This window comes from Pieris brassicae, chromosome 4, assembly GCF_905147105.1.
Source record: "Pieris brassicae chromosome 4, ilPieBrab1.1, whole genome shotgun sequence".
In the NCBI taxonomy this organism is placed as follows: Eukaryota; Metazoa; Arthropoda; class Insecta; order Lepidoptera; family Pieridae; genus Pieris; species Pieris brassicae.
The window spans coordinates 13,354,696-13,381,856 of record NC_059668.1 but is presented as its reverse complement, the minus strand read 5'-3'; the positions used below and the strand labels follow the sequence as shown (position 1 = coordinate 13,381,856).

Genomic DNA, 27,161 nt, shown 5'->3' with positions numbered 1-27,161 from the left:
ACTCGCACCACCACATACGCCAGGGGCATTAACCACTCAGTCGCGTTTTGTGTCTGTATTTATATGTATATATGTAACCCAATGTTTTATTACTGTTCTTATGTATAACCTCTTCGAATTTAAAACAGGATATGTATAAATTTAAAAAGTTAAAATAGTTTATTGGTTCATAATTAAAAAAAATACATAAGTAACGCGACATGTGATAGTAGAACGGCTTTATATTTTACATAGATATACAAAAATTATCAAGTTAGAAAAAATCTCACAGAGAAAATTTCACACTAGACGAACTATTTTGCATCGGGGCTCGTAATACATTCATCTCTAAGTAGAAATAAAATATTCTTATATTTCTTTTAATTCGTTTTTAAATAAGGAACTTCTAAATTAATATTATAAAGAAGCAATATTCTTTTACACCAGTAACAAGTCTTTATCAAGAAAAGCCTTATCGTATAAAATTATTCATACTTATTCAGGTGTTCTATATTAGAATTTTAAATGTTCTCTCCCTTGTAAATCGAAACAAAGTGAGCAAGTTATTGGGGCTGGGGGAATTTTGCCGAAACAACGCTGAGGCTATTACTCATCCATTCAAATCTTGGGTGTTTCTTATAACCCCTCATAATAACACACTGCCAGACAAAAGAGAACATTTATGGAATCGATACATCATTTGTCTCAGCGGAAATATAAATGATAAAATAATTTGCTAGATGTTCGTGAAGTTATTGCATATTTAAGCCTTGTTGCCGTAGTACTTGATATCTAATTTTAAATAAGATATAGTCATGAAGTCCCTGTATTTTTTATATCTTTATAATATTTTCTTTCTGAGAAGAAAACAAAGAAAATCTTTATTATACACAATAAAAAGGACATTTTGATTAAAAGAAAGTGCACTAGCCCACACTATTTTTCTCTGTGTCGTGCGCAGCTAGTCTCCTCCATTTGATATTGTTACGGTACTTGACATAATAATTTCTACATAACACTAACATTTTATAATTAAACAACTGTTGCACTAGAAGAATACTTACCGTTTTAGCATAGGACAAGATATTCAAGATATCGATCTATAAAGTTTTGTATTAATTAGAATGACTACAATAAAGATCGTTTATGTAGATTGAAATTTTAAACTTTTATATCGTTGTGTTAAGTAGGTATAATCTTAAACATTGGCTCATCAGAGTACATTTACGCGCAATTTAGTATACAAAACACTTGTTATACTTTCTTAAGCAACTGGCCTTAAATTTACACCTTATTGATAAGCTAACGTAAGTTTGTTTTTGTTGCAGTATCGGTGGCGGAGCATCTGTGCTCTTAGCACAGGTGGGCTCACACTACTTTACTGGAGATTGCGAATCGCTGGTGCTCCCTCGGGATTCGCCGCGGCCGACAACCCCACGGCCCGTGACCTCTCCTTTTTTACGAGATTTTATACCTTCACATACCTTCCTGTCTTTAATTTTTTTCTCCTTTTATACCCCTTTCATCTAAGCTTCGATTGGTCTATGGATGCGATACCGAAAATAACATCAATATTCGACGCGAGAAATATTTCTTCCCTCATTGTCTACGCGGCGATATCAAAAGTTTCATGGAAAGTTCTTACTAGCGAAATAAAAAGGCAACAAGAAAAGAAAGATAGGTTTTATAAGAAACAAAAGACTAAGCAAAAATGGAATAACAATTGCAAGCACTTTAGCAGGAGACAATATTGTAGCGAAAGAAAGAGCAATATGCCTCAAAAAGAAAACGCCTCATCGAAAAGATCGTTATGTCCGTGCAACGGATGTAAGCATTCTCTCACAGAGGAGCACACAAACGTATGTCGGACAGTCAATAACAATAATATTATGATGCACAACTCCTGTGTATGTCCAACGGGGTTCGGCAAGGCGATGGCGCAGCGTCAACATAAACACACGTACCGCAGTCCTCAAATTGCGATGCTGTTATTCACGGCATTTATGGTGCTCCCATTCGTGCCAGCCAGTAATATTCTTTTCTACGTTGGATTCGTAGTGGCAGAGCGTGTTTTGTACATTCCCAGTGTTGGTTTTTGCTTATTGCTCGGGCTGGGTGCGGGAGCTTTGACAAGAACTTGGCGTCGTAATGAATTGCGAAGCCGTATTTTTATGTTCACTTTGTTAGTGACTTTATGCGCCATGTGTGGTGCTACGCTTCGGAGGAATTTGGACTGGCGTGACGAGGAAAGTTTATTTCGAAGCGCTTTACACATCAATCCACCGAAAGGTAAGATTATCGTAACTTTTTTTTGCAAGTTTTAGTACACTGGATTATTGTGCTCAATAGAAATAAGTAGTTTTAATATGCCTCTATCAAGAACCTGCCTGTACCGAAATATTATCGCCATAAGCTTAAAGATGTATTACTACATTAATTAAGCATCTTAAAAATAACATTCTTTGAATCTAAAACTAAAACCCTTAAAAATATAATAAACTAAAATATGTTATTAAAAGGACGTTTAGGCAAGGTTCTGAAAGCAGCGTTGCCCCTTTGAATAGCTAGACTAATTCTTTCTTCGACGTAGCTGCCAACTCTTCGGTCTCCTGTAGCTACTTCCTTAAAAAGCCTTATAGCTCTAGTACCCCACGGACCAAATTGTTGTAAGTTTAATGCAATTTACCACATTACTGCTATAAACCTATACAGGAAGTTCGTTAATAATATTACCTAGAGCATCACACTTGTGCATAAATTTGAATATAATTCCTATTAAGAAAAACACTTTTTGAACGGATTAAAGCTTTGTATTATTATTAAAACTTATAATTATTTACACAATTCTAAAGTAACACCCCGTTGCAAGATGCAGGTATATACAAACTGGATTGCGACTGTGGCCTGTCTTACATAGGGCAAAATAAACGCAATATGTCCAGCAGACAAAGAGCACATTGCAGACATAAGACATAGACGACACACAAAATCAGCAGTGTGTGAACACACACTAGATAGGCCTAATCATTACATACGGTTTGACCAACCGAAAGTACTTGCGAAAGAAAAAAGATTCTTCCCAAGATTGGTACGCGAAGCCATTGAAATAAAAAAACACCCCAATTTCAATAGAGAAGACGGCCTAAAATTATCAAACACCTGGGATCCAATAATATCCAAATTAAAACCCGAAGACAAACAATCCGCGTAAACAGAGAACACCGTGAGTCATTTTTGCAAAAACCCGTCATCTTTTAGTCGATATCAACTTCGGGGCAATAATATACAGATAAAACAACTTTCTCTGCAGCTGTGATAGTTTTAACATTTACCACCTTTTGTCTTCAGTCACCGTGACGTTTCGCGTGCTTTTCAGCGTCACACACGCTCATCGCACAAACATCGGTACAAAATTTAAAATTTAGAATTGTGTAAATAATTATAAGTTTTAATAATAATACATAGCTTTAATCCATTCAAAAAGCGTTTCTCTTAATGTGTAAAAGCTATTTTAACAAAAGACAATACTATAATTCGTAGCTGAGCCTAAAATCAAAAACATCGTCAACCTAAAAAACTTGTAACCTAACGCAATCTAGTTAAATATTTGTGGAATATCGTTGACCCAATTTATCATTAATTTACTCTATAACTTAAACTTGTTGAAAGCGGAGCATTCATTTTATGCCTTTCTCAAAAGTATATTCGAGGCGCTCGCTCCCTTGTTACTGCTTAGTTTTGAGACGTAATTAATTTATTTGAGAGACAACTACAAAGTACCTGTCCACGCCACGTTAGTTCGTCAAAGTTAGAAAAGAGGCTGTCAGGGGCTACCGAGTACTAGGGAGCTTATTATGTATTCACTCGCTGCCTTAGTTGGACTCTTGACCTTTGCCTGGTGCTTTAAACATGCATGTAAGACTCCCGGGCGCGCCCAGCTGACACAAGTTCGCGTAACTTTGTGCAAAGCGAGAAGTTTCTACGATAGTCCTTGTTTATATCTACTTCAATTTATGAATTGTTTTTGGACGGATGACTGATTAATTATTTATTACGCCCAAAATAACTTCTCGCTTGAGCTCAATAACTTGTAACACGGTGTATAAAAGAAAAGCTATTTCGGTTGCTTAATAGTTTTAAAATTTACAATCCACAAGATATAAATAAGCTAGAATGACAAACTGCATTACTTTCCGTTTTTCAATTTAGAAGAAAATAACAATACAAACAATAAAATGTACTAGGTTTCAATTATCAATTATTCTGTTTCGAATACAACAATAGAAACTTATTCAAAATCCCGTTTAAAAATCACTTGCTTAAGAAAAACACTCACGGTGGTCACGGTGACCACGCACGCTGAAAAGCACGCGAAACGTCGGAAAAAATTTAGAATTATGTAAATAACTATAAGTTTTAATAATAATACATAGCTTTAAACCGTTCAAAAGTGTTTTTCTTAATGTGTAAAAGCTTTTTTAACAAAAGACAATCACTTGCTTCTTACATAAGAACCTCGACATTTTGATTTTGGAGAGTCGAGAGGCGCAGAGTACGAGTTTCCTACATAGTCTAAAAAGCCAAAAGTCATTTATTCATATAGGTAACACAATGTACACTTACGAACGTCAATAAAAAATAAATATACATTAAATGCTTCTAATTTTTAAATTTACTGCCAGTTCTCAAATCAAGGGCGTAGAACGGAAGAGAAGAACGTGCAATAAACTCTCCGCCATTCTTTTTAATCGCCAAGTTTTTTTTTGTATTACACAACGTTTGTAAGGAGCTGCAACCATCACACCATGTTCCACATGACATCAGCAGGAGGCATGGTGAAATAGGAGCACGCACTTACAGTCTACCAAACTATACCAACCATTTTCATTAGAGTAAGTTACGTGTTGAATTGAATTAACGTGTAACTAGTTTTTCGTTATTTTTTGATGAGCCTATAATGATTTCATTCAGATACTAAAATATTGAACTAACTCCTTACTTGAAATTATAAATGTATAAATAATGGTTAAACAGTTTAAGAAGTATAGTATATATATATATATATACTATATACATATACTATATATATATATTGTAAGTAGCACTTTAAATTATAATGTTTCTAATAACACATAATATTTTTTTACCCTTGATAACTCAACAACTAACTCTAAATATAGGAAAATCCATACACGGAGAATAATACTTATAAAAACCCAGAAATACATCCTTCATCTTGTATAGGTCTTGGCCTTTCATCCTTGTTCCTTTGATATGCCTGACGCCGACTGTTAGTCTACACTCCGGTTTCCTTCGTTTTAAAATTAGAACAAATTAGTGCATCCAAGTTCACACTAATATCACAAAAACGAGGGTCTCATTTAATACTGTTTGATGATCTAATAAGTAAAGGGAAACTATAGCCGACCACATAACACAATTTAAATCAATATGTAAATGTATTCAATGATTTAGATTCCAATAACACGAACAAAGCGTGACAATTTACCGTTTACCTATAAACAGGACTATGTTGCTATCGCATTCGAATTTTCAATTACTTGGCTACGTTAGTGTTAATCTCACGGCTTTGCCTGTTCGATGGCTGTTATCAGTTGGAAAGGTATATTCGATAGAGGCTGTACTGATTAGATCGCATTTCCTGTTCTAAGGGCTTGTGATTGGCTTGTTTCGAACCCGCTCAGATAAATTGGATTCAGCTAGCCTTTACGAGCTTAAAGAATTTCTCTGTAACCTCGTTTATTTTATGAACATATTGAATTAGAACGATCGATTCACGTATAAAATTCAAAATTACACGGTAACTGAACACGAACAATTTTCGGTAATTTATTTTAACTACCAAAGTTACCCGATAATGGAAAAGTTAAATAACGAAATCGAGAGCCTTTCGATATATATCGTATAATTCAGTCGCAATTACCTAGATTGAAATGTAATTATAATGGATCGCCCTGTCGGAATAATAATTTAATAATTATTGACATAAGGATGATTGACTACGTAGAAAGTTTCGATTGTGGCTTGTCGAATTTACAAAATAATACAAAATACCATCTAAATATAGACTATTGTTACTTAAGTAACAATTATTGCCCCTTTATATGGTACCAAAATATATCCTGTATGTTTTAGTGATATGCATATAATGGCATACACACACAAATATATGTTTCGTACATTTTACATGCAGGTTTAAACTCATGTAGTAATACGTTCGCTATAAATACAAGGACATGAAATAATGTAACATGCTATATTGTTATTGAACTTGATTCTTCCACAGTTTTCTTCACCATCTACTATTTGCTAACAACATAAACTCACATATATGCATGTATTTGACATCTGCACTTTGTGGAAATAACTCGACAGCTGTTAATGTAAACATCTAGATAGCGTTTATGAAATATTCTAAGTTACCAATTTACACCCGTATATAATATTTCCAGTACTTTTTTTAATAAAATATGAAACTGAATAATGGTTTCACATTATTCTTTTTCTTTTTCTATATCAAAGACGAGTCTCTGATGCAGTTTTAATTTTTGGACATTACATTTTTGACCAAAAAATTATATAAAAAAGCTTAAAGCTTATTTTTCTATTTAAAATTGATATTAATTCAGATATAATAAATTGTACAATAAATACAATTTATATTATTTATTTTATAAAATACATAATTTGAGTAACTCCAAGTTTTTAAACAACATCTTAAAATATTTATACATATAAAAAAAAACAGTACTTGGTATTGGCCTCACATTTCTGTTTCTCTGTGATCATTTATGAGACCTTAATAGGAAAATCGGTAACTCACACGAAAGAAAAGTCTATCACACGGCTGGGGTTCAAATCTCAGGGATGAGGCACGATCAAACCATTTCGTCAACCCGTTGATATACGTATGTACTAGATAAATATTCATTATGTGAACACGACGTGCGCTAAATTATGGTACTCTCAAGTATTTCAATCCGAATGTCGGAAAGCAGGTTGCCACCACAAAATATCATTAAAATGTACGCGCGCTTAGAAAGTATAATGTAATTCCTACGACTACGCTATGAAAATATTTAATAACATTATAACTCTTTATTGTAACTGAAAGAGATATTTGTAACATATTTTTTTTTATATTTACGTCAATAAAAACGTTGCAATAAATAAATGAGCAATGACACATCATGGTAAGATTTCAGATTGCGACTTAGCGGTATGACTAACAAAAAATAGTACCATATCGTACGTATAAATAATTTAAATTCTAATATTTTGTAAAGATATAACATTTTTAGTACCCAACCGGTTGAGTATGTTAATAAACACTCGTAATCGCGGAGTAGAGACTTCATAAGTCACGTCCGTAGTTGATGGCACTTAAGAGGTGAATCTACTTCGTTTGAGGGTCGTTCTACCATGTTGACAATTAGCAGAGTACCGCTTAAAAATTATAACTTTTAAATGGACGGTATAACGCATGTCTTAGTCTACAATTATTTATATAGTTTATGATATTAAATAAATATGCAATAACTATGACATAATTTGAAAATTTTATAGTTTTATTAAACGTAACAAATAAATGTAAATATTTTATTGTATTGTCTTTGTCCACATATAAATTCTATCAACTATCCAATATATATATTATTAATCTCAATAGAAACAAATATCAGTCTCATGCGAAGTCCTAAATACATAATTTAGTTAATACATATTATAATAATTTTGGAAATTTTGGACTAGTGTACGTTTCAAAAAGCTAACTTTTTCTAACATTAATTAAACTTGATCAATACAATGCTCAGTATTTTAACTTGAAGCTTATAAGGCCTCTTGTATCCAACTTTCATTTATGTCTGAGTTTTATTTTTATCGTTTATTTGTAGACAATGACGTCTTCAGGTCTGGGCCTGTGACTTTTTGTATTTGTTACGTGATTATTTGTTGTTTCTAATTGACAAGTAAATCGTCAGCCTTATGTACCTTTCACAAATCGTTGACAGCATGGTCTAAGGCATGCCGGTTTACTCACGATATTTTCTTTCACCCTACAAGCGAGTGTTAAACCTTCTTATAGAAACTCCAATGACGCACAGCCGGGGTTCTAATCTCTGAGAGTCAGCTTTTACAGTAATTGAATACATTTTATTTGATTAACATCTTAGAAAGCTTAAATATCTCAGCACTATAGAAAAATAATTTCTTATTTCTGTAATTAAATCCCTCAAGTTCAAAATGTAGGTCAAGTAAGCCGTTTAAGTAATAGAAATGTAATAACGACTGTAAATTTATATTCAAATACTGCCTTTCAATCAACATCGGAAAATTGCTTTGATTTGAATTAGCTCCGGTTACAAAAAACCTAGCAATTTATGTCCTGCAAAACATTTTTAATTTAAAAAAACCTTTCAGTGCATACTATTATTTTTCAGTTTATATAAAATGTTTCTTCAACTAGGTATACTGATATCACTATTTTACCCATGAATAATTAACGACGTCCCTGAGCTATAATGGTCTCAAAATTAATTGAAAACAAGTCAGTAATTAGATATTAAAGTACCTTTTCATATTATTAAAGTCTTGAAAAAAGAAAATAACAGTTGTTGCCTCTACAAATTTTATTTATAACTTTGTAGCGACACCTATAATATGTGGCTACGACCAGTGCGATGATGTCAAATCCTGAATCGCCGCTATCAAAGTGTTTCCGACCGCTGAACTTTCAAACAACTTCTTGACATTAGCCACTGGGGTCTTGTGGCCCCCATTTAGTGGTTGGAGCGGAGGACCCTTCTCTTGTTCTTTTAAGTTAGAGGAACAGTACACCATCCTTCATCCTCTACTAAGTTAAAGTAGCAAAAAAAGATTACGGCTGTTCTAAGAGTCAATACACTGAGTATTTTAAGTATGTTAGAAATGCACTGTTGATTAATGTAAACCTGGGATGGAAGATCGTGTTTGTTACCAGGTTACTATGTGTTTTTTGAAACGTACCACATACCGTTACCACATTCATTATTTTTTAATAAGTTTACCTTTTACTTAGTCCGTTATTAGACAAGTCTGTAATACGACTGTCAGTTTGATATAAAAGTTCAAAAAAATAAAATATGTGCTCCATGCCCTACATTTTCTTATAACATTAATATAGGTTAAAAGGATATTTATTATCTTCACAGAAAATAATAAAAAAGCTCAGTATAAAAGAGAAAGTTTTAAGAGCTTTCATAGTCGTAGATAAAATCAGAGAACCCTCTTATCAGGTCTATCGGCCGCAGTCAGAGACTTTACTGAGATTAACTTAGTTAACACGTTAGAAGGCTGTTCTGCTAATACGTGTATGTGACTTGCTTAGTGATAACGAATCTACTAGGGCCAAGTATATACGACTGGACTGGGTCTTTTTATATTACATAAATGTTATAAATAATTGCTCCATCTATCTCATACAAAATACAACCGTGCTAGACAGAGTTCAGAAGAACAAAGAAGATTTTATGGCGGTTTTGAAAAGAGAAACTTCAATATTTCGGACACGGCATAGGCATACCAAAAATACAATTTCCTTCAACTAATTATTCAAAGTGGTAGAAGGAGACCTGACCGTTTCATGTCTTAGTTAAAGAATCTTCGGCAATGGTATGGGCAAAACACCAAGTTATTGTACAAAAGCGTGGCATAAGTAGTCATCATGATCGGCAATATTAAAAAGAAGATAGGCACTATAGGAAGAAGTGTGTAAAGCGTTGATAATTATAGTGCCACATGACTAATTTGTCGAATACTTTTTGTAAATTCTTTTCTTAATTTTAATTCCACGTATTCGTATCAAAATTACTTTCCTACCTATACACTACTCAGCCGTGGGTTCACATAACTGTCATTAAGCCCTAAAGGTATAATATTCGCAGTCAGTGACGTGATAAATGTGATCGCATCGAATTGCTACATCAATGGACCGTATTCATGCCCACAACTCGACCGTGTGTGTGTACTGTATATACTACATAAGGGTACATATAGATCACATACACGTCTTTCGAAGTTAAATGTGTCGACTATATAGGAATTTACACCTGTGTACGAATACGCAGTTACCTGCATAATTCGCCAATGTTTCGGGTATTATCTAAACATGACACTAAGTATGACGATATCGAGTGAAGTGGAATCACCAAATAAGGAGGAAATATTTGAAGGGGCGGGAAGACTGACTTTGTTTAGCAGTACCAATGCACTTTTTTCTTTGTTTTAAATATCAAGTTTTTACTGTCGTTTGTTTAATGTAAAATATCAGTTTTCTTTATTTATTTTTATTTTTTTGTCTATTAATGTACTTACTTATGTTTTCTGTTTCATATATATTGTTTATATTTGTAATCTGTTTTGGCTTTGTATATTGTCTAAGTGTTTTGTTTTATAATATGTATATTACCAGTAAAATTACTAAAAAATAAATAATTATATAGATACCGGGTTATGTATACGGTACTTTGTCTAAAATAGAGAAAGAATGTTTAGTTTGTTCAACAGGAATGATAAAGACAAAAATATTAAATACTTATAGTGTTATGTGAGCACGGTTTTTAATATGTTTCTGACAATAAAACCTATTATAGCGGCACTTTAGCAATCAAATGACAATCCGTAATTAGAGACTATCATCATGTAATTAAACATTACATGAAATATCAACGGACAATGAGGCTGTTACTTTTAATTGGTTTGATGATTTCATTTGTATAATAGTAATACATATTGTACTATATCTCATATTCTTTATGTTATGTATTCATATCTTATACCTCATATTCTTTGTGTCCTGAAAGAATTTCAGTTATGTTAAAATGTTCGTCAAATTGTGGTTTACTTTTTATTAAACGTTCTTAATTATTTTACCAATATTTACTTTCTATATTTTACGCTTGGCAATACTTTCATACTAGACGAAATAATTTACATCGGGGCTTGTTTGAAATTTAATAAGATTTTATAATTTTGTGATTAATTCTTTACAAACAATTTAGGCCATTAGATAACTTTATTTCAAATAGATTAGGCTTTATAATTTTTGTATAAAATATTTTTAACAAAATCTTTATTTAATTAAGTCATCGCTGCTACTAACCTATAATTACTATAAAAATCTACTATTACTAATTAAATAAGTAGATATGCTGAAAGGTTGACATGCAAATTTCAATTCTATGAAACTCACTATTAATTACATACATTCGCTTTACAGTTTAATTTAACCAATTGTTAGTAATTATAAAATGTAGTCACACTTACAAATTTGAATTTCCCGGAGTTTCCCAATTATTCACATCAAATTGACTAAAGTAACATTTAAATTACCTAATAGTTTTCTTAATGGACTGTAGAATATTAAATGAATTTGGGGACTAGACGTTAAACGAAATCCTAGTTCATGAATAGGGATGGGCTTGGCATTTGATATCAGATGACGGGAGGCATCAGATTAGCGGGGCGAGTGGAGGCCTCTATCCGATGTTTGGGTAATGAATTTGCATTGACGTCCTTATTAAGTAGGCCATGCTAGGCTTAACGCTGCACTTTCATTGGCCTGTTTGCGGAAATTGATTCATTAAAAACGTTGCCAGCTTTTGCGATGTATTTAGTGATTATTCGCGGTATTGTGTCCAATTACGATAAAGTTAATTGAATTTAATAATTCGTTACACATATGTTGTGTAATAAGAGATTGTTTCTTAGTTGCTTTGAAGGTTCTCTTGGCAATCATTATTTATTGAGGAGCTTTGGCCTAGTGGCTTCAGCGTGCTACTCTCATCCCTGAGGTCGTAGGTTCGATCCCTGGCTGTGCACTGTCACTTTCTTTCTATGTGCGCATTTAACATACGCTTGACCGGTGAAGGAGTATATCGTGAGGAAACCGGCTTGCCTAAGACCCAAATGTCGACGCGTGCGTCAGGTACAGAAAACTGATCACCTACTTGCCTATTAGATTAACAAATGATCATGAAACACATACAGAAATCTAAGGCCTAGACCTGAAAAAGTTGTAGCACCATAAACTTTTCTGTTTTTTGGCCTAGTGGATTCAATTTGGAGCTCTCATCCTTGGTGCACCAATGTACAAATGGATGTTCTATCTAAATGCGCATTTATGACTCGGTGTAAAGGGTGAAAACATCGTGGAAAAACCGGCATATCTTAGACTCATAAAGTTGACGGCGTGTTATGGCTGTTCTACTGGCCTATTAGAAAAAACATGATCACGAAATAGATATATAAATCTAAGGCCTAGACCTAAAAGGTCGGAGCGCAACTAATACGAGTATTTAGATTCTTTTTTTATTTTAAATATCTTATTGAACGCAAACAACTGTGTGGTTGTGGCGTGCGTCTCTCAATTCTATTCTCATGCAAATATCACCTACCAAAATGATAATTAAAACTGCCATAATATGTCTGCCACGTGTTTCAAGACTTAAATTAGTACATAGAGATACAGATCAATATAACATATCAATTGATATAATCAAGTTATTGTATTCAGAACTTTAAAATAACGTATTCAAAGATAAATATAAAAGTTTAAAAAAATACATAAATTTAAACTTTCGTCGACATTTTGCCAAATAAATATCAAAATGTAACCAAATTAATAATCAAAATATACTACTATTCAAATTGTTTCTACAATTCTAATGCGTTTCGCGTCCTCCATATACGTAACATTATTGTAAAATACTAAAAAACATTCAAATGTTTCATAAAGCCAAAACCAATAATTGGTCTTCATTAGCCGAGGTTAATATCGTTTATTTGTTATTTTCATTTCATGTCAATCACGAATGCAAAATGCAACGGAAATTACTGCCTCGGAAACGTGTTTTCTTGCGTGATGAAAAGATTAAGGCTTGTGATAGCGCTTATAATAGATCAAGCGATTATTTTAGTACTAGAATATATGAGTTATAATTTTTGGACATTCATAACTTGCCAACAACTTCACTTTTTTTGTATACATAGGTTACAACCTACGTATTTATTATGTTTAGTCACAAACAAGTTTTAATGATATCTACAGTAGTTTACTAAGAGTTAACAGTTGAACAAACCATTTAATAAATATATAAATTTGGATGCAACGGTATTAAAAAAAATACAGATAACAGTAAAACACTTTTGTAAAACTCTTACGGGTTTTTTCTTCGGATAAAAGTATTTGCGCGGTTTAGATATTATTTTGTGTATATACAACAACTTCTGTGATACTTCCTGTACTTATTCCACTACCGAAACTGACCCGTCTACGCAGTTGAATGGCAGTGGCAGAAGGAACCAGTGTCAAATGTCAAATTTATTATGTCTTTAGGTTTGAAAGTTTAAAGTGATAAATTAATAAATAATCACAATTACTATCGACCGTTGAATAGTCGTTATAGAACAAGGATATTGGCAAATCAAATAAATTACTAGTATTAATGGTTTTTAAATGATTTGACTTTGACTCTGCTAATTTATAAGCTGTGACAATGGCAACTGACAGTAACGCCATTGCCATGGAAATACATATAAGCTGTGTGAAGTTGTGTCTATGAAAAATATAAACTAAACCAATGTTTTTCAACGTCGGGCCGGGTAATTATTATTAAGTTTTAGTTGTACATTATCTATTTTGAAAATTTGATTTGAATTAGAAAAATTGCTGTGTAATTCGCTAACAATTCCCTAGTAATTTCTTACTAAAACCTATCATTTAAGTTCCTTTAGTGAACAACAAAATTTTTCACATTAAACATTATTTATATTTATGCCCACATATGTAATTTGGAAACACTGAACTAGACGGTCACATGCCACAGAAAACATGATAGATAAAGACTAAACATTTCTCATATAAAGCTTTTTCCACGAAAATCAGCATTCTGTGGAGCTGTTTCATTCTATATGTAATTACAATTATATGGTATCATTATTCGGCAATCATTTACTGTCAGTGCTATGCTTGTTCTAGTCTATGGTTAAAACTTAATCTATTTCTAATGAAGTTGAAATTGGCAACACCGTGCCCATTATGTAACAGTAGTAATCGGCGTCTCAGAAGCAGGTCAGGGCAATTTACGTTAAAATCGGTAGATTCTTACTTCATTTTTGGTAGTTGTATTACTAACTGTACTAAGCTTAAAGCGCTAAAAGCTTACGCTTTCGTACTTACAATATCTCTTTCTGATAGATTTTGTTTGAGTTAAAAAACCTTTATAATTATTGCAGTTAAATTGCATCGGATTTTTTATTTCAGGTTTATTTTCGAATACCTTATTGTTTTGGTATATAAAATTCCTCGTCACCTTTTAAAAATAACTAAATCAATTGCTTTAAATGGATGTTATTAGTATTGTGTAGATTAATCATTTGATTGTGATTTCTATTATAAACGGTATTAAAACAAGGCGTATAACCCAGGCTTTGGGAGCAATAAAATTGTTTCAGGCTATAAAATAATCAGTTATATATATCGCGTGTACATTCTAGGGTTATGTAACAAAACAACTAGTAAAATTATTATAATAGAATTACCTATTTACTATATTTAGATGCATTATAAAAAAATCAACCTTTTTACGTCTGGGCCTCAGATTTTTGTACATGTTTTATGATCTCTTGTCAATCTAATATGGAAGTAGGTGACAAGCGTCCTGCCTGACACACGCCTTCGACTTTTTGGGTCTAAGGCAAGCTGGTTTCCTCGCGATTGTCCTTCACCGTTCGAGCGGATGTTAAATGCGCACATAGACAGATAGTCCATTGGAACCGGGGATCGAACCCACGACCTCAAGGATGAGAGTCGCACACTGTAGCCGCAACCCTGTCTTAGATATACTATATCTATATTATTTCTTCACAATTGGGCAATTAAATAATATCATAAGTGACAAATGTTTTTTTATGTAGTACTAGGAAACCTCTTTGGTTGGTTAGGTTTTATTTTGACTCTTAAAGTTAGTCGCTGATCTACATAGATCGGTTTTATATCAAATAAAAGTAGTATAAATTAGCATTGGTTATTTACTTAAAATGCGATAGTAAATTGTAGTATGTTTACAGCGTACGGCAATCTCGGCAGCGTTTTGTCTACACAAGGGAGAGTCGTGGAGGCCGAGGCAGCGTTCGAGAGAGCTTTAAAATACAGACCAAACATGGCCGATGTACATTATAACTTGTGAGTATATAGTTTGTAGTATAGACAAATTTTACTTATATTTAATTAATAATGTTACTATTGAGGTTAAATTGTAAGCCTAGTTTACCTACCCCCGCTAAACAGTATGGTAATAATTTATTTTATCTAAGAATTTGATTCCCTCAAGATAACGGGTGTATTTTGATACCATTGATTTTCATGGTTTGATTTAAAGGAGACACGTAGGGTACATTAATTATTAACATCTTCATTTTCGAAGCTTAATAAGTTGATTAAAGTACGCAAACATTAATAATTCCGATAATGTAAATTTATATAACCCAAAATATCATTATCGTTTACGTATACAGTATTAACGTATACAGTATCAAGTATTTTATATCATAATTTAATTTCATACATATTGAACATGGACCATCTATATAAACTCCTCAGTAGCTAACAATAAGCTTTTATAAGGAGAACCCATATAAAAATATAATTGCTTTACTAAATTCAATTGATTACCTGATCAAAATAGAAAAGTTAAGAAAAGCTTTACTGCCTTCGTGTTCGTACCTGTAGAATAGTCAGCCCTATATTATTTTATATGAATTGCGGACAATATTATATGTTATATTAATGAGTCAAGAACTCAATTTCTGTTGTCGTTGTAGCGTAGTAATTTTTAATATTTATCGGTGTTCCAGTCAGTGTTAAAAATTTCTCGTGTTCGAACTAAAGTCTAGGTAATATTTAATCCATTCAATTTAAACAAAACGCCTATAAGGGTTCTGCTTTAAAGTAACAACAAAAACGTATTAGATTAATCTGTAATCTCAGGTATAGTCAATAATATAATATTAAGTTTATAATAAGTATCAAATATTCAATGGTATTGTAAAGTAAAAGAGCAGTGTTGGCCTAGTGGTTTCAGCGTGCGACTCTCATCCTTGAGGTCGTAAGTTCGATCCCCGGCTACGGTACACCAATGGATTTTCTTTCTATGTGCGCATTTAACATTCGCTGGAACGGTGAAGGAAAACATCGTGACGAAACCGGCTTGCCTTAGACCCAAAAAGTCGAAGGCGTGCGTCAGGCACAGAAGACTACGATCACCTACTTGCATATTCAATTAACAAATGATCATGAAACAGATACAGAAATCTGAGACCCAGACCTAAAAAGGTTGTAGCGCCATTGATTATTATTATTGTAAAGTAAAACAAAACGTGTGTTTTGGGGAATTTTATTTATTGTAATCTAAGTACAAGTGGAAAAGTTTAAAAGGTTTCCAAGTTTAGTTAGGTAAAGTAATGTTGCTGCCTCCCAAGGGAACTAGAAGGTGAATGGTTCGATCTTTATTAGGGCTACCAACATCGCAAAGGCATATATTATTTATGTTTTATTAGTTGGCAAACGAAATACACGCATAGTAAAAGGACTTTTAGACGTATTATGTAGAGGATATATGGATGAGTCGCTAATATTATTGGACAAAGTTTGAGTAAATATACCTAGTCTAGCCATAACTACTAAAATAAAGTAAAAAGAATGTGTGCGTACACACGTAAGAAGTGTAACTGCTTTTTCGAAAAATGATCTACTATATGCAACTTTAGAGACATTGGTTAAATAAAGTTGAATTAGATAAAGTTTAACAAAAGGCTTTTATTATCATAGACATGAATACAATTATTTCATTTTACCTTATTACTACCAAGATTATTACAGAATTTCATTAATTGTAATAGAATTATTACTATCATTGTAATCCTTATTATATATTTTTGTTATTAATGGCTTCGAATCTCTTCGAATCAACCGTGGTAGGTACAAGAAAAAGTTGGCGCGTAACGAAATAATGTAACGCGTGTGATGTTTTCTGTGACCTCCCTTTACGTACCGCGTCAGTAGTTGCTGCGGTTTTACCAACCCATTATTTTTAAATATCAGTTAAGAAATGACTAGAACGCCTCTTATAGGCTACTAAGTTCTATGTCATCTTTTAAAATACGTGACTATGTTACGGTATTATCTAGATCTTATCTTCATCTCCTGAGATATTTTTTTTGCTTTCTTTGAATTCTTTCCCTTACTGCTTTGACCACGTTTTTGTGCGACTACTACGTGGACGGCCAGATATTTTTCTATCACAAATAGAGGAGATCTCGTTGTACTTATTAATAGCCCGGTACATAAACATTTTACTAATACCAAGCGTATTAAGAGTTTTAAAAATTGCATTTGGCTCCATACCTACTTTGTGTAACATCACAGCGATTCGGTTCTCTTTACGTCCACATTCCATTTTAATATCGCAAAATTTTGTACAAAGTATTGGCGCCCAAATGAGAAAACACAATGAACAATGATATAAAAATGACAGGTTCTAAATTTACATGTCATATTTTGTTAATTTTCAATTGTAACCGTATTAATGGCCAAATTAAGTAGTCTATTTAGGCTTCGACACATGTACGGTCTTAAGTACGAAATAGCATTAAAATAAAATATTCATGCTTTTTTGCTTTGAATCGCATCGGCTTAAAAACGTGTATCTTACTATTACATTATGATAAAGGACCTATTTCAGGATTAATTAACGATTTCGAAGCCATAACAAATATTCACCTAAATAAAGTTTTCCTTACGTACCATAAATAGGAACACCTATTGTAAAATGCTTGGCAATATGAAAATTATTTCCAATAAATCTTGTTAATTTATCAACAATATACAAAGCCAATAACGTAAACTTCAGCGCTTTGTCTCGTTTGTTTATGAAACGCTATAATAAATTGGAACATAATAATAGATTTCTATAGCGACACAAAATCAATAGGCACACACAGACTGTCCCATTAATTCACTGAAGCTTCGAATACTTGAATTAATCGGGAACGCTCCTCTCGACTACACCACCTAAGCGTCGGGTTTCCGTACAGTTTCACAAATTAACGTCAACCCATACAAGTTAATTACTGAAAGCGTAAACTTTTTTCTTAAGCTTTGATGCCTCATGATTTATCCAAAAATGCCTGCTAATATTCCACGTGAAATGTCGACTTAATTGGGGGAAATGAAAGCTACGTGACGTTTCTTAATTTATTCATATTCTTTAAATAGTTTTTAAGTGGTTTTTTATGCAAAGATTTGTAAAACGAAGATTACATTTTCACTTCCCATGTTTCATGATACTTTGACTTAGGGTCCTTTAAGAAAAGAGCGTACCAATTCGGAAGCCCACTGATATTGAGAGTGCCCATGAGCTTAACACTTAACATCAGGTGAGCCTCCTACCCCTTTACCCCCTGTTCTAACATATGTTTACACCCAGCTATACGATTGGCGAAGAGCAGGGTTGGCCTAGTGGCTCCAGCGTGCGACTGTCATCCCTGAGGTCGTGGGTTCGATCCCGGCTGTGCACCAATGGATTTGTTTCTATGTGTACATTTAACATTAGCTCGAACGGTAAAGGAAAACATCGTGAGGAAACCGGCTTGCCTTCGACCCAAAAAGTCGACGGCGTGCGTCAGGCACAGAAGGCTGATCACCTACTTGCCTATTAGTTTAAGAAATTATCATGATACATATACAGAAATCTGAGGCCAAGACCTAAAAAGGTTGTATCGCCATTGATATATATATACGATTGGCGTATAATAGACTAATTATTACATGGTCACGGGAACTGTGCTTTTAAGATCCGTCAAAATTGTCTAATTAAAGAACAGTGCATCAGAGCTACGAGATTTAATGTCCAATTGGATATAGCGGACAGATCATAAATTTCAGGAAGCATAGGGTAGTGAAAGAAATGTTCTTATTGCATCCAAGATTAACTTCACTCTTACATAACCAGTAATAAATGTTAATTACTAATTATAACAATTCTGTATAAATAACACGCTTATACATATGCTTATTAAATTATCAATTCGAATATATGCCACTTGTATGACGAGCTTCGCTTTGGGCAGGATGAGAGTAGATTGACAATTCAGGCCACATTAGTCAGCGTGATTTATTGTATGCTCGCATTTACCGCATTTTAGGTATACCAAATTTGTATTTCAATAGAGATTCACTGTGGCTTAAAGCACTTTACCCATTAAACTGATTCAAATAAGGCGATGTGGAGTTTGAAATCGTAATAATAGTCCTTTAGTTTTAAATTTAAACTCATGGATTATTCTTCATAGGCAAGTTGATGATGCCTCCCCTGTAATCTTTGTTTTCTGGGTCAAAGATATGCGGTCTTCGAGAGTATGTTTTGATAATGCGTTGCCAACAAAGGCGTAGGTGTCGCAATTTCTGTCTCTTTACAACTATAAAGTGTAAGTTAAAGTAAGATTTTGATTTGATGCTATTGTCTTTATTATAGGTTGAAATAATCTACTGATAATATTCTTTATATTAATTTCTGTCTTATGTATTGATTTTGAAAACCAGGTAGACTACAACATGATCCGAAGTCCTTTAGTAAAATTTGGTGGGATATGTGGAATTATTTAATTTATGAAAACACAAAGCACGATTATATACCTACTGTAATTGAGTTATCAAAATACCTATATTACCGCTCGTGTTTCTCAGAAATTCTAACATATTCTGTTCATGTTCCTAACAAATGAGTAAGCGGTAATGAAATGTACATGATATATACATTAATACACAACTTAAAGCATACGTGATAAACTATGACAAATTTCTACAATCTTATATATTATTTTATTATATCAACGAATGGAATGCCATTAATATAAATATATTAAATATTAAATAATTTATGTAATAATAAATGAATTATGATACAAAATAGTTTATGTTTATTAGCATAATGCTAAAACACGTTCTCTAAACCATACTAACATAAATTCAAACATAAAACTGCTTGGACTCAGTCTGTCACCGAGTTCGTACCATTCCTATTTCTATCAGAGGTTCTTAACTCTACTCAAATGAAGGGTGTTAGTGTTAGCTATTCGCGTGAATCCCAACCAGCGTGGGTTCCGACGTTGAAACAATTGATTGATCTATTTATGCGTGAAATAAATTCTAGTACTAACACTAGGTTAGGCAATCGGACACCAAAGACTAGACTCGCATATCAAGAAACAGATAGACGTTTGAAGCTCCAGTATTTTTATTCTATTATAAGCCATTGTCATTTTTGTGCTACAAGCAGATATATGTACTGTTTTAAAGTGTTAGCGTATATAACTCCAACGTTCACGGCTTCTCGGTATATGTTCTTAACGTTATTGTGCCATCGTTTTCTCTAACGAAGTGATATTGGCTAGAGGGGCTGATATTATCTTTAATAACATGCGCTCAGTATAATCGAGGAAAGGGGAGACAATTACAATACGGGAGTTGAGTTTCATTACTTATTGGGTTTTTGCCGCAGATTGCGTAGCGCTCATTACAAATTCAAATTAACGAATATCTTCACAAATTTACCGTCTTATGAACATACAAGAATAATAATTCACAACGAAGGTATAAATCAATTTATTGGATGTAAAGTATTTTTTTACGGAATTACATTTTGCGGAATAAAACTGGATTTTGGTTTTCCCGTGGGATTTTTCCATTTTTCTCCATAGAAACCCGTTCTTCGAAGTTCGATGAGTAAATGAATACAAAAGTAACTAGATTGGTCCAGCTGTCTTCATGCGTTGTACACACAACATATTCATTTTTATTTATATTGTATGTAAATAGTACTAATAATAATATATTTTTGACACATTGAGTGCTTTTCGGCAAGGGGTGAGAGATTGTAGAGTAGATTTCGATTGACTGTAAAAAACGTAGTAAATTCGATTGGATGTTAAAGAAGCTTAATTAGAATATGTAGCACTAAAGATAATTCTAATTAATGTTTTTCTCGTATTTATCTCAATAAGCAACTAAATAACAGAATAGCGTAGGACTTGGTTTAAGCATAGCAATATTATAGCATATATATATAATTATATATATATATATATAGGTAGTAATATAATTTTTTTTTATATTACGAAAATAAACAGACAGAGGGCTCACTAAATTTTAAGAAATACCACCGCCCATGGACACTCTCATTGCCAGGACGCTCACAAGTCGGCCTTATAATAATTGGCACGCTCTTCTCTTGAAGGCATCTTTAGTTAATATAATAAGTTTTTTAAATCATTTTCAGGCAAATAAGCAATAAGTATTGTGTATTGAGGAATCACTAAGGCCCGAAGACTAGTGTGTTGGTAAAATTCCAATTGTCCTCTTTTATACAGATTAGGAACCGTAATAATAATAATATATTTTATGTTAAATAACTTTTATAATTTTGGCTTTTGATTTGAACACGACAAAAATTTCATTAATACTCTTGTACTGAAATATGAAAAATGTCTTATTATTTTACGTAAATTGTATTTCAGAAACAGGGACCAAAAAGGTATAATTAAAAGTAATTAAGCCAATCCAACAGAGTTTTTATTGCTTTTGTCTACTTGAATACGTTTGAATTCCTATCGTCAATGATAAAATTTAAATAAAAATCATTTGATGTCTATAAAGGTGACGATACAAGCTGGCTTCATCAAGTGCCAAATGTAGAATTATATACAGTGTAAACTCGGCACTTGGAAGCTAGTACTCCGCATTTTCTGTAAAAGAAAGAAAGCAGACATTTGATTAACTACAGTTTAAGGCAATCAAAGTGATTTGGACTTTGACGTCCTTCACATGTAGTTTTCACTACATTTGCTATCCTTAAACAGAACTTGATGGAAATCAAGAATAGTTGAGAAGTCTCGTCTTAATTTCGTCTTTAATATGTAGGGATGTCTTGAATTATTGTTAAAAAATCATTGAAAAATTACCTATAACAAAAAATCATAAAATTGTGGTCTATAAAATATGGCCGATTCGTACTGGTAACCAATAAACATTTTGAGCACATATTAGAAATTTAGGTAAGAATTTACTGTACTGTAACCACTGTTCCATACATAGATTATTAAAAAGGATTTTTTTACCGTTGTATGTCATATTAATGACCCTTAATAATGATCCTTAAAACCTTATTATAAAGATCTGTTAACTACGTAATCCGTTTAAAATCTTCTTGAAACTTTATATATTACCTAGACTGAGCTTAATACAAAGTAACTATTACTATTGAAAGTTAGAGCGTACCTGGGTCATAAACAAATCCAGTATGAAAAAAATAATATGTATAAATAATCGGTTTTCTTTTGTTTAAATCAGAATTTATTAAGAAAATATATGAACCACCTACTCCGTAAGGAGCACCAAAGGTTAATATTTCAATTTAATAAAGTTTATATCACAATTTAATAAAGTTTATATCTCAGGTTAATAAAGTTTATATCTAGATTTAATAAAGTTTATATGTCAGTTTAATAAAGTTTATTTCTCAGGTTAATAAAGTTTATATCTCAGGTTAATAAAGTTTATAGCTTAATTTATTAAGTTTATATTTCAATTTAATAAAGTTTATAGTTCAATTTAATAAAGTTTATATCTCAGTTTAATAAAGCTTATATCTCAATTTAATAAAGTTTATATCTCAATTTAATAAAGTTTATATCTCAGTTTAATAAAGTTTATATATCAATTGAATAAAGTTTATATTTCAATTTAATAAAATTTATCTCAGGTTAATTAAGTTTATATTTCAATTTAAGGTAGGCACTGACTACAGAAAAGTTTGTCCACGGAAGGGTAAACCAATCAAAACAAGCGTTATAACACGTAAAATTGATATGTTAACTCATAACAAACCTTCTTTTTGTATATGGACGCCAATAACAATCGATATAAATTAACGTATATTTCAATAAAACACTTACCGTACTTAGAAGATGGTTGCGACTTTTCTGTGACGTCGATACATCTTTAACATTAAAGTAAAACAATTACTAGTTAACGAGATTTCTATTTTTATTGACGGAGGTCTTGCATACACCGCATGGACTAAGCTATACTTAAACTGACAGGTTGAAATAAATCCATTTAAAATAATTATTCTAAGGTTGCATTCCAATTATCGATTGTTCAGCATCAAATTTATTTAGACATCGGAAGGAGTGGCGGTACCGATAACAACTTGTTTATGTATCACAATTCGAAGGAATTTAGTTTAAATATAATGTAACAGTGGAAAACAATATTTTGATTATATGAATGACAAATACAATTGGCGATGTATTTCAAATTTTTAATGATTATAATTTAATTTTGTTTATTAAGTTCGAAACCTAGGCTGGAAAGGTACCAAAAGGATGTTTTTATTTTAATATTTTTAAAAGTAATAATATGAAGTATTGCCATGCCATGCATGCCATATGTATTAATAGTAAATAATTGAAGGTAATAATATGGCTGGTTTTCATTGTTTTAGTTAATTTTGAGACAACGCACACATTTTAAAATGTGCTGTTTATGACCCACTTACTCCTCTCTCATAGGTCGGCCACTCACCCTGTTTGCCCCCCTACGAGTATTATATTATATAAAATAAAAACTCCTTAAGATCATATACTTATTTATCTACTAAATATATCGTGTAAGACCGATTCGATCGTAAACTAATTGAAATAAAAACAATATACTTAAATATTAAAGCAATTATTTTACAGAATGAATGAAAACAATGTTTATTTATAAGAATATTTGCTGACGTGTCCATTTGACTCAAAGTTATTGTTATTACCTCATATTTAGGTATAGGCATTTTATCACTTCGCTGATAATATATGTACTGGCGTAAAAGCTTACAAGCTGGTGAAAATATGTTTCGTTTTACGATTGTAAATAGATCACGAAATAAATATACATAATCAATTGTTAGGATGTTAAAAGCAGTTATTAACAAATGTGTGCGTGTACACGTATGAAGGGAAACTCCTGCTTGACCTTATTTTTCAAATAATGCAACGTTACAGAAATTGGTTAAATAAAGTTTAATTACATACATTTTAACAAAAGGCTTTTATTATCATAGACATGAATACAAATAATACAATTATTAAATTTTACCTTATTACTACTAAGATAATTTACAGAAATTCATATTCATTATAATATATATATATTCGAATCAACAGTGGTAGGGACAAGAAAAAGATTGCAGGGAATGGAAAAGTGTGACGCATAACCCAAAAATGTGACGGTAATTTTTTTTCCAACAGTTTCACTTCAAAAACAAATCAGTAGCGCTACAGATTTCAGTAGGTATCTGTTTCATGATCATTTGTCAATCGAATAGGCAAGTAGGAGATCAGCTTCCTGTGCCTGACACATGCCGTCGACTTTTTATTTTAAATGGTAAATGCGCCCATAGAAATAATGTCCATTAGTGCACAACCGGGGATCGAACCCACGAACTCAGGGATGAGAATCGCACGCTGAAGCCACTACTCAAACACTGATCTTTAAAACAAGCAGTTATAACTACTCTATTAGTTTTCTAAGGTAAATGGACAACATTATAATTAAGGAATTTTGAATAATTTCGTTGAATAAAGGTAAGCTTTGTAGGTAGTAAAATATAATTTCAGTAAAACCGTGTAGTTTTATTAGTAATATTAAGTTTATTGCTAGTACAAGTACAAAGACACAAAAATAAATTATATTCTTTTAGTTTAAAAAATATGATATACCATCTGTTATACAATATGATATATCTCTTTTATAATTTGAAACTCGGAAAAAATAAAAATATATATGAAGGCATATCAGGGAGCGTGCTATTTCTACCCTCATTGTATATGTAGGCAAAGGGTTCAGATTTCTGTTCACATCGACATTTGGGTCTAAAACGTACACTTTGGATAGTGATACGACATACCGTTTTTATGAAATTTCCATCTAGTTCTCTCTGATGTCGCAACCTTGCGATTGTGCAAAGACATAACATCGAGATCGAAAGCTAAAGCTATCTGTATTAGGAGACTCAGTAATAGTTGTTGGATTAAAATTCATCGGGTCCTTTTTTATAAGATTTAATTTACTATGAATACAATGATTAATATTTATAGAAAATAATGGATTTCGCTTGTGAATATAAAATGCCGTACCGTGCAAATACTGAAGATATATATTTCTATGTCGAAAATTATTATTAGAGCTTAGAGCTCCAAACAAGAATTGGTTAGTTAACATTTCTTAATATGAGTATTAGTTGTGGTAGTATAAGTGGTATAAGTTGTAAAAATTTAAGTTCGTTTTTTTAGCCGTCTAGTACTGTATGGTCCCTTTTAGGGTAAAAGACTCTTCCATATTTTTGCATTTATCTTCTTTTTTTCTCAGATTTATGTCAATGCTTTGCTCATATCTAATTGTCTTGTTTTGATGAACTTACATTGAAAGTGACTAATTTTAATTATTGTGACACTGTTAAGTTATATTTTATATATTAATTAGATGCGTAAACAAAGCCCTTAAGTATTTACCATACTCATAAATTGTATTTTAACATTATTGGTTCCGATAATGTCCAAGAACATAAGTGTCATTTAGATTTATAAACCCTTAGATAAGCAAGATTTGTTTTTGTTAGCGTCGCAACCCCTCTGCCCTAGTTTTGTGTTAGTTATAAGCTCATATTTTAAACCATGTAAGTCAGTTCTTACTCACCTTCAAACAAAGAGTTTTATTATATACAAAACTTTATTCGTAGAGTGCCTTTTTATTTTTGTCTTGTTCTTCGTTTTTCTTATGTGATGGTTGTGGTCGCTTTCCCCACAGGGACCAGCCTCATTGTTGACTAATCTCGTATATACAGAACATACATTGAAATTTTATCAGAAATGCACCTCCAACACGAACAATCAAATTTAACTGCTTTAATTTAGTTGAAATTTAGCTCATCGTGTTATTATACATTTTGTAAATACCAAACTTAGTAGTAATTTGGGAATAATAATGTAAATTACGGTATAAGTAGAGACATTCAGTTCAATTGCTGGTACGCTGTCACTTGAGCACGTAGGCACGTGTCTACACAATTGTTTCCCCGAGTATTCACTAATAATTTATTAAATACAAGGATTCGCTTCTACTTCTACTTGTGTGATTTTCTGTACCAAAAATATAATTTTTATCATGAATATTTCAGAATATTATATATATTTATTTAAATAAAACCTAAACCTAACAGTCAAATATACAGTATTTAAATTTAATGTAATAAGAGAAATAATGTAAAATTAATAAAAATAAATATAAAAACAATTAAAAAAAGTTTGGTCCCTGTGGCAGTGTACCTTTAACGCTGGCAGCATTTCCTCACTGTATTCCATTACTTATTCTTCGAGCGAGGAAACCACCAGCTCTGGTGTCACCGGTACTATCTACTAGGCGGCAAATTAAATCTTTAATTTGCGCCTGTGCATTTGAACCCGTGCATTTAAGCCCAATTCTACTCCAAAGCCTAATATCTAATATTTGGGCCGTTTATTATTTTCCGCCATCTCTGCGGCCGCCCCAGATTTTATGCTTCTCCGAGGGAAGTGAGACGGGGCAAACGTGTCCATACAAATAGCATCCCCATCTTCCAATGGATATCTATATTATTTATTTTAATAACAATATCAATATTTCATAAATTATATATTGTTTAAATTATTATATAATTTTGACCCCAAAAGGTGATGTCGGCGTCAAGTACTGTTTATTCTTTATTCAACACAAAAATGAAGAGACGTCATAGTAATTATAATTTGTTTAAAAATCGGTATTTTATCTTTAACGTAACGTTTTATGTTTTACAATCAGTTTTAATTTACATTTTAAATAAATAATTCGTAATTACAACGGCACGTATTAAAGCTATTAAAGCAACATGCTCATTTCAAACCGCTCACTTGTATAAATGTACGCCAAATATTAGAATATTTCTAGCTCATAAATCGCGTTCACGATACTATCTGCGCTGTAGGTGCTAAATGGTGTGTTAAAA

The 27,161-nt window shown here is 32.2% G+C and overlaps 1 protein-coding gene across 2 annotated transcripts in view; it reads left to right on the top strand.

The window, feature by feature from the left end:
• Positions 1-27,161, top strand: part of LOC123708849 (protein O-mannosyl-transferase TMTC1-like) — an 89,950-nt gene that overhangs the window by 52,187 nt on the left and 10,602 nt on the right. For both annotated transcript variants that reach the window (XM_045659783.1, XM_045659784.1), the window contains exons 4-5: positions 1,308-2,268; positions 15,109-15,223. In XM_045659783.1, the coding sequence (XP_045515739.1) occupies positions 1,308-2,268; positions 15,109-15,223 (1,076 nt within the window). The remainder of the gene's footprint in view (positions 1-1,307; positions 2,269-15,108; positions 15,224-27,161) is intronic.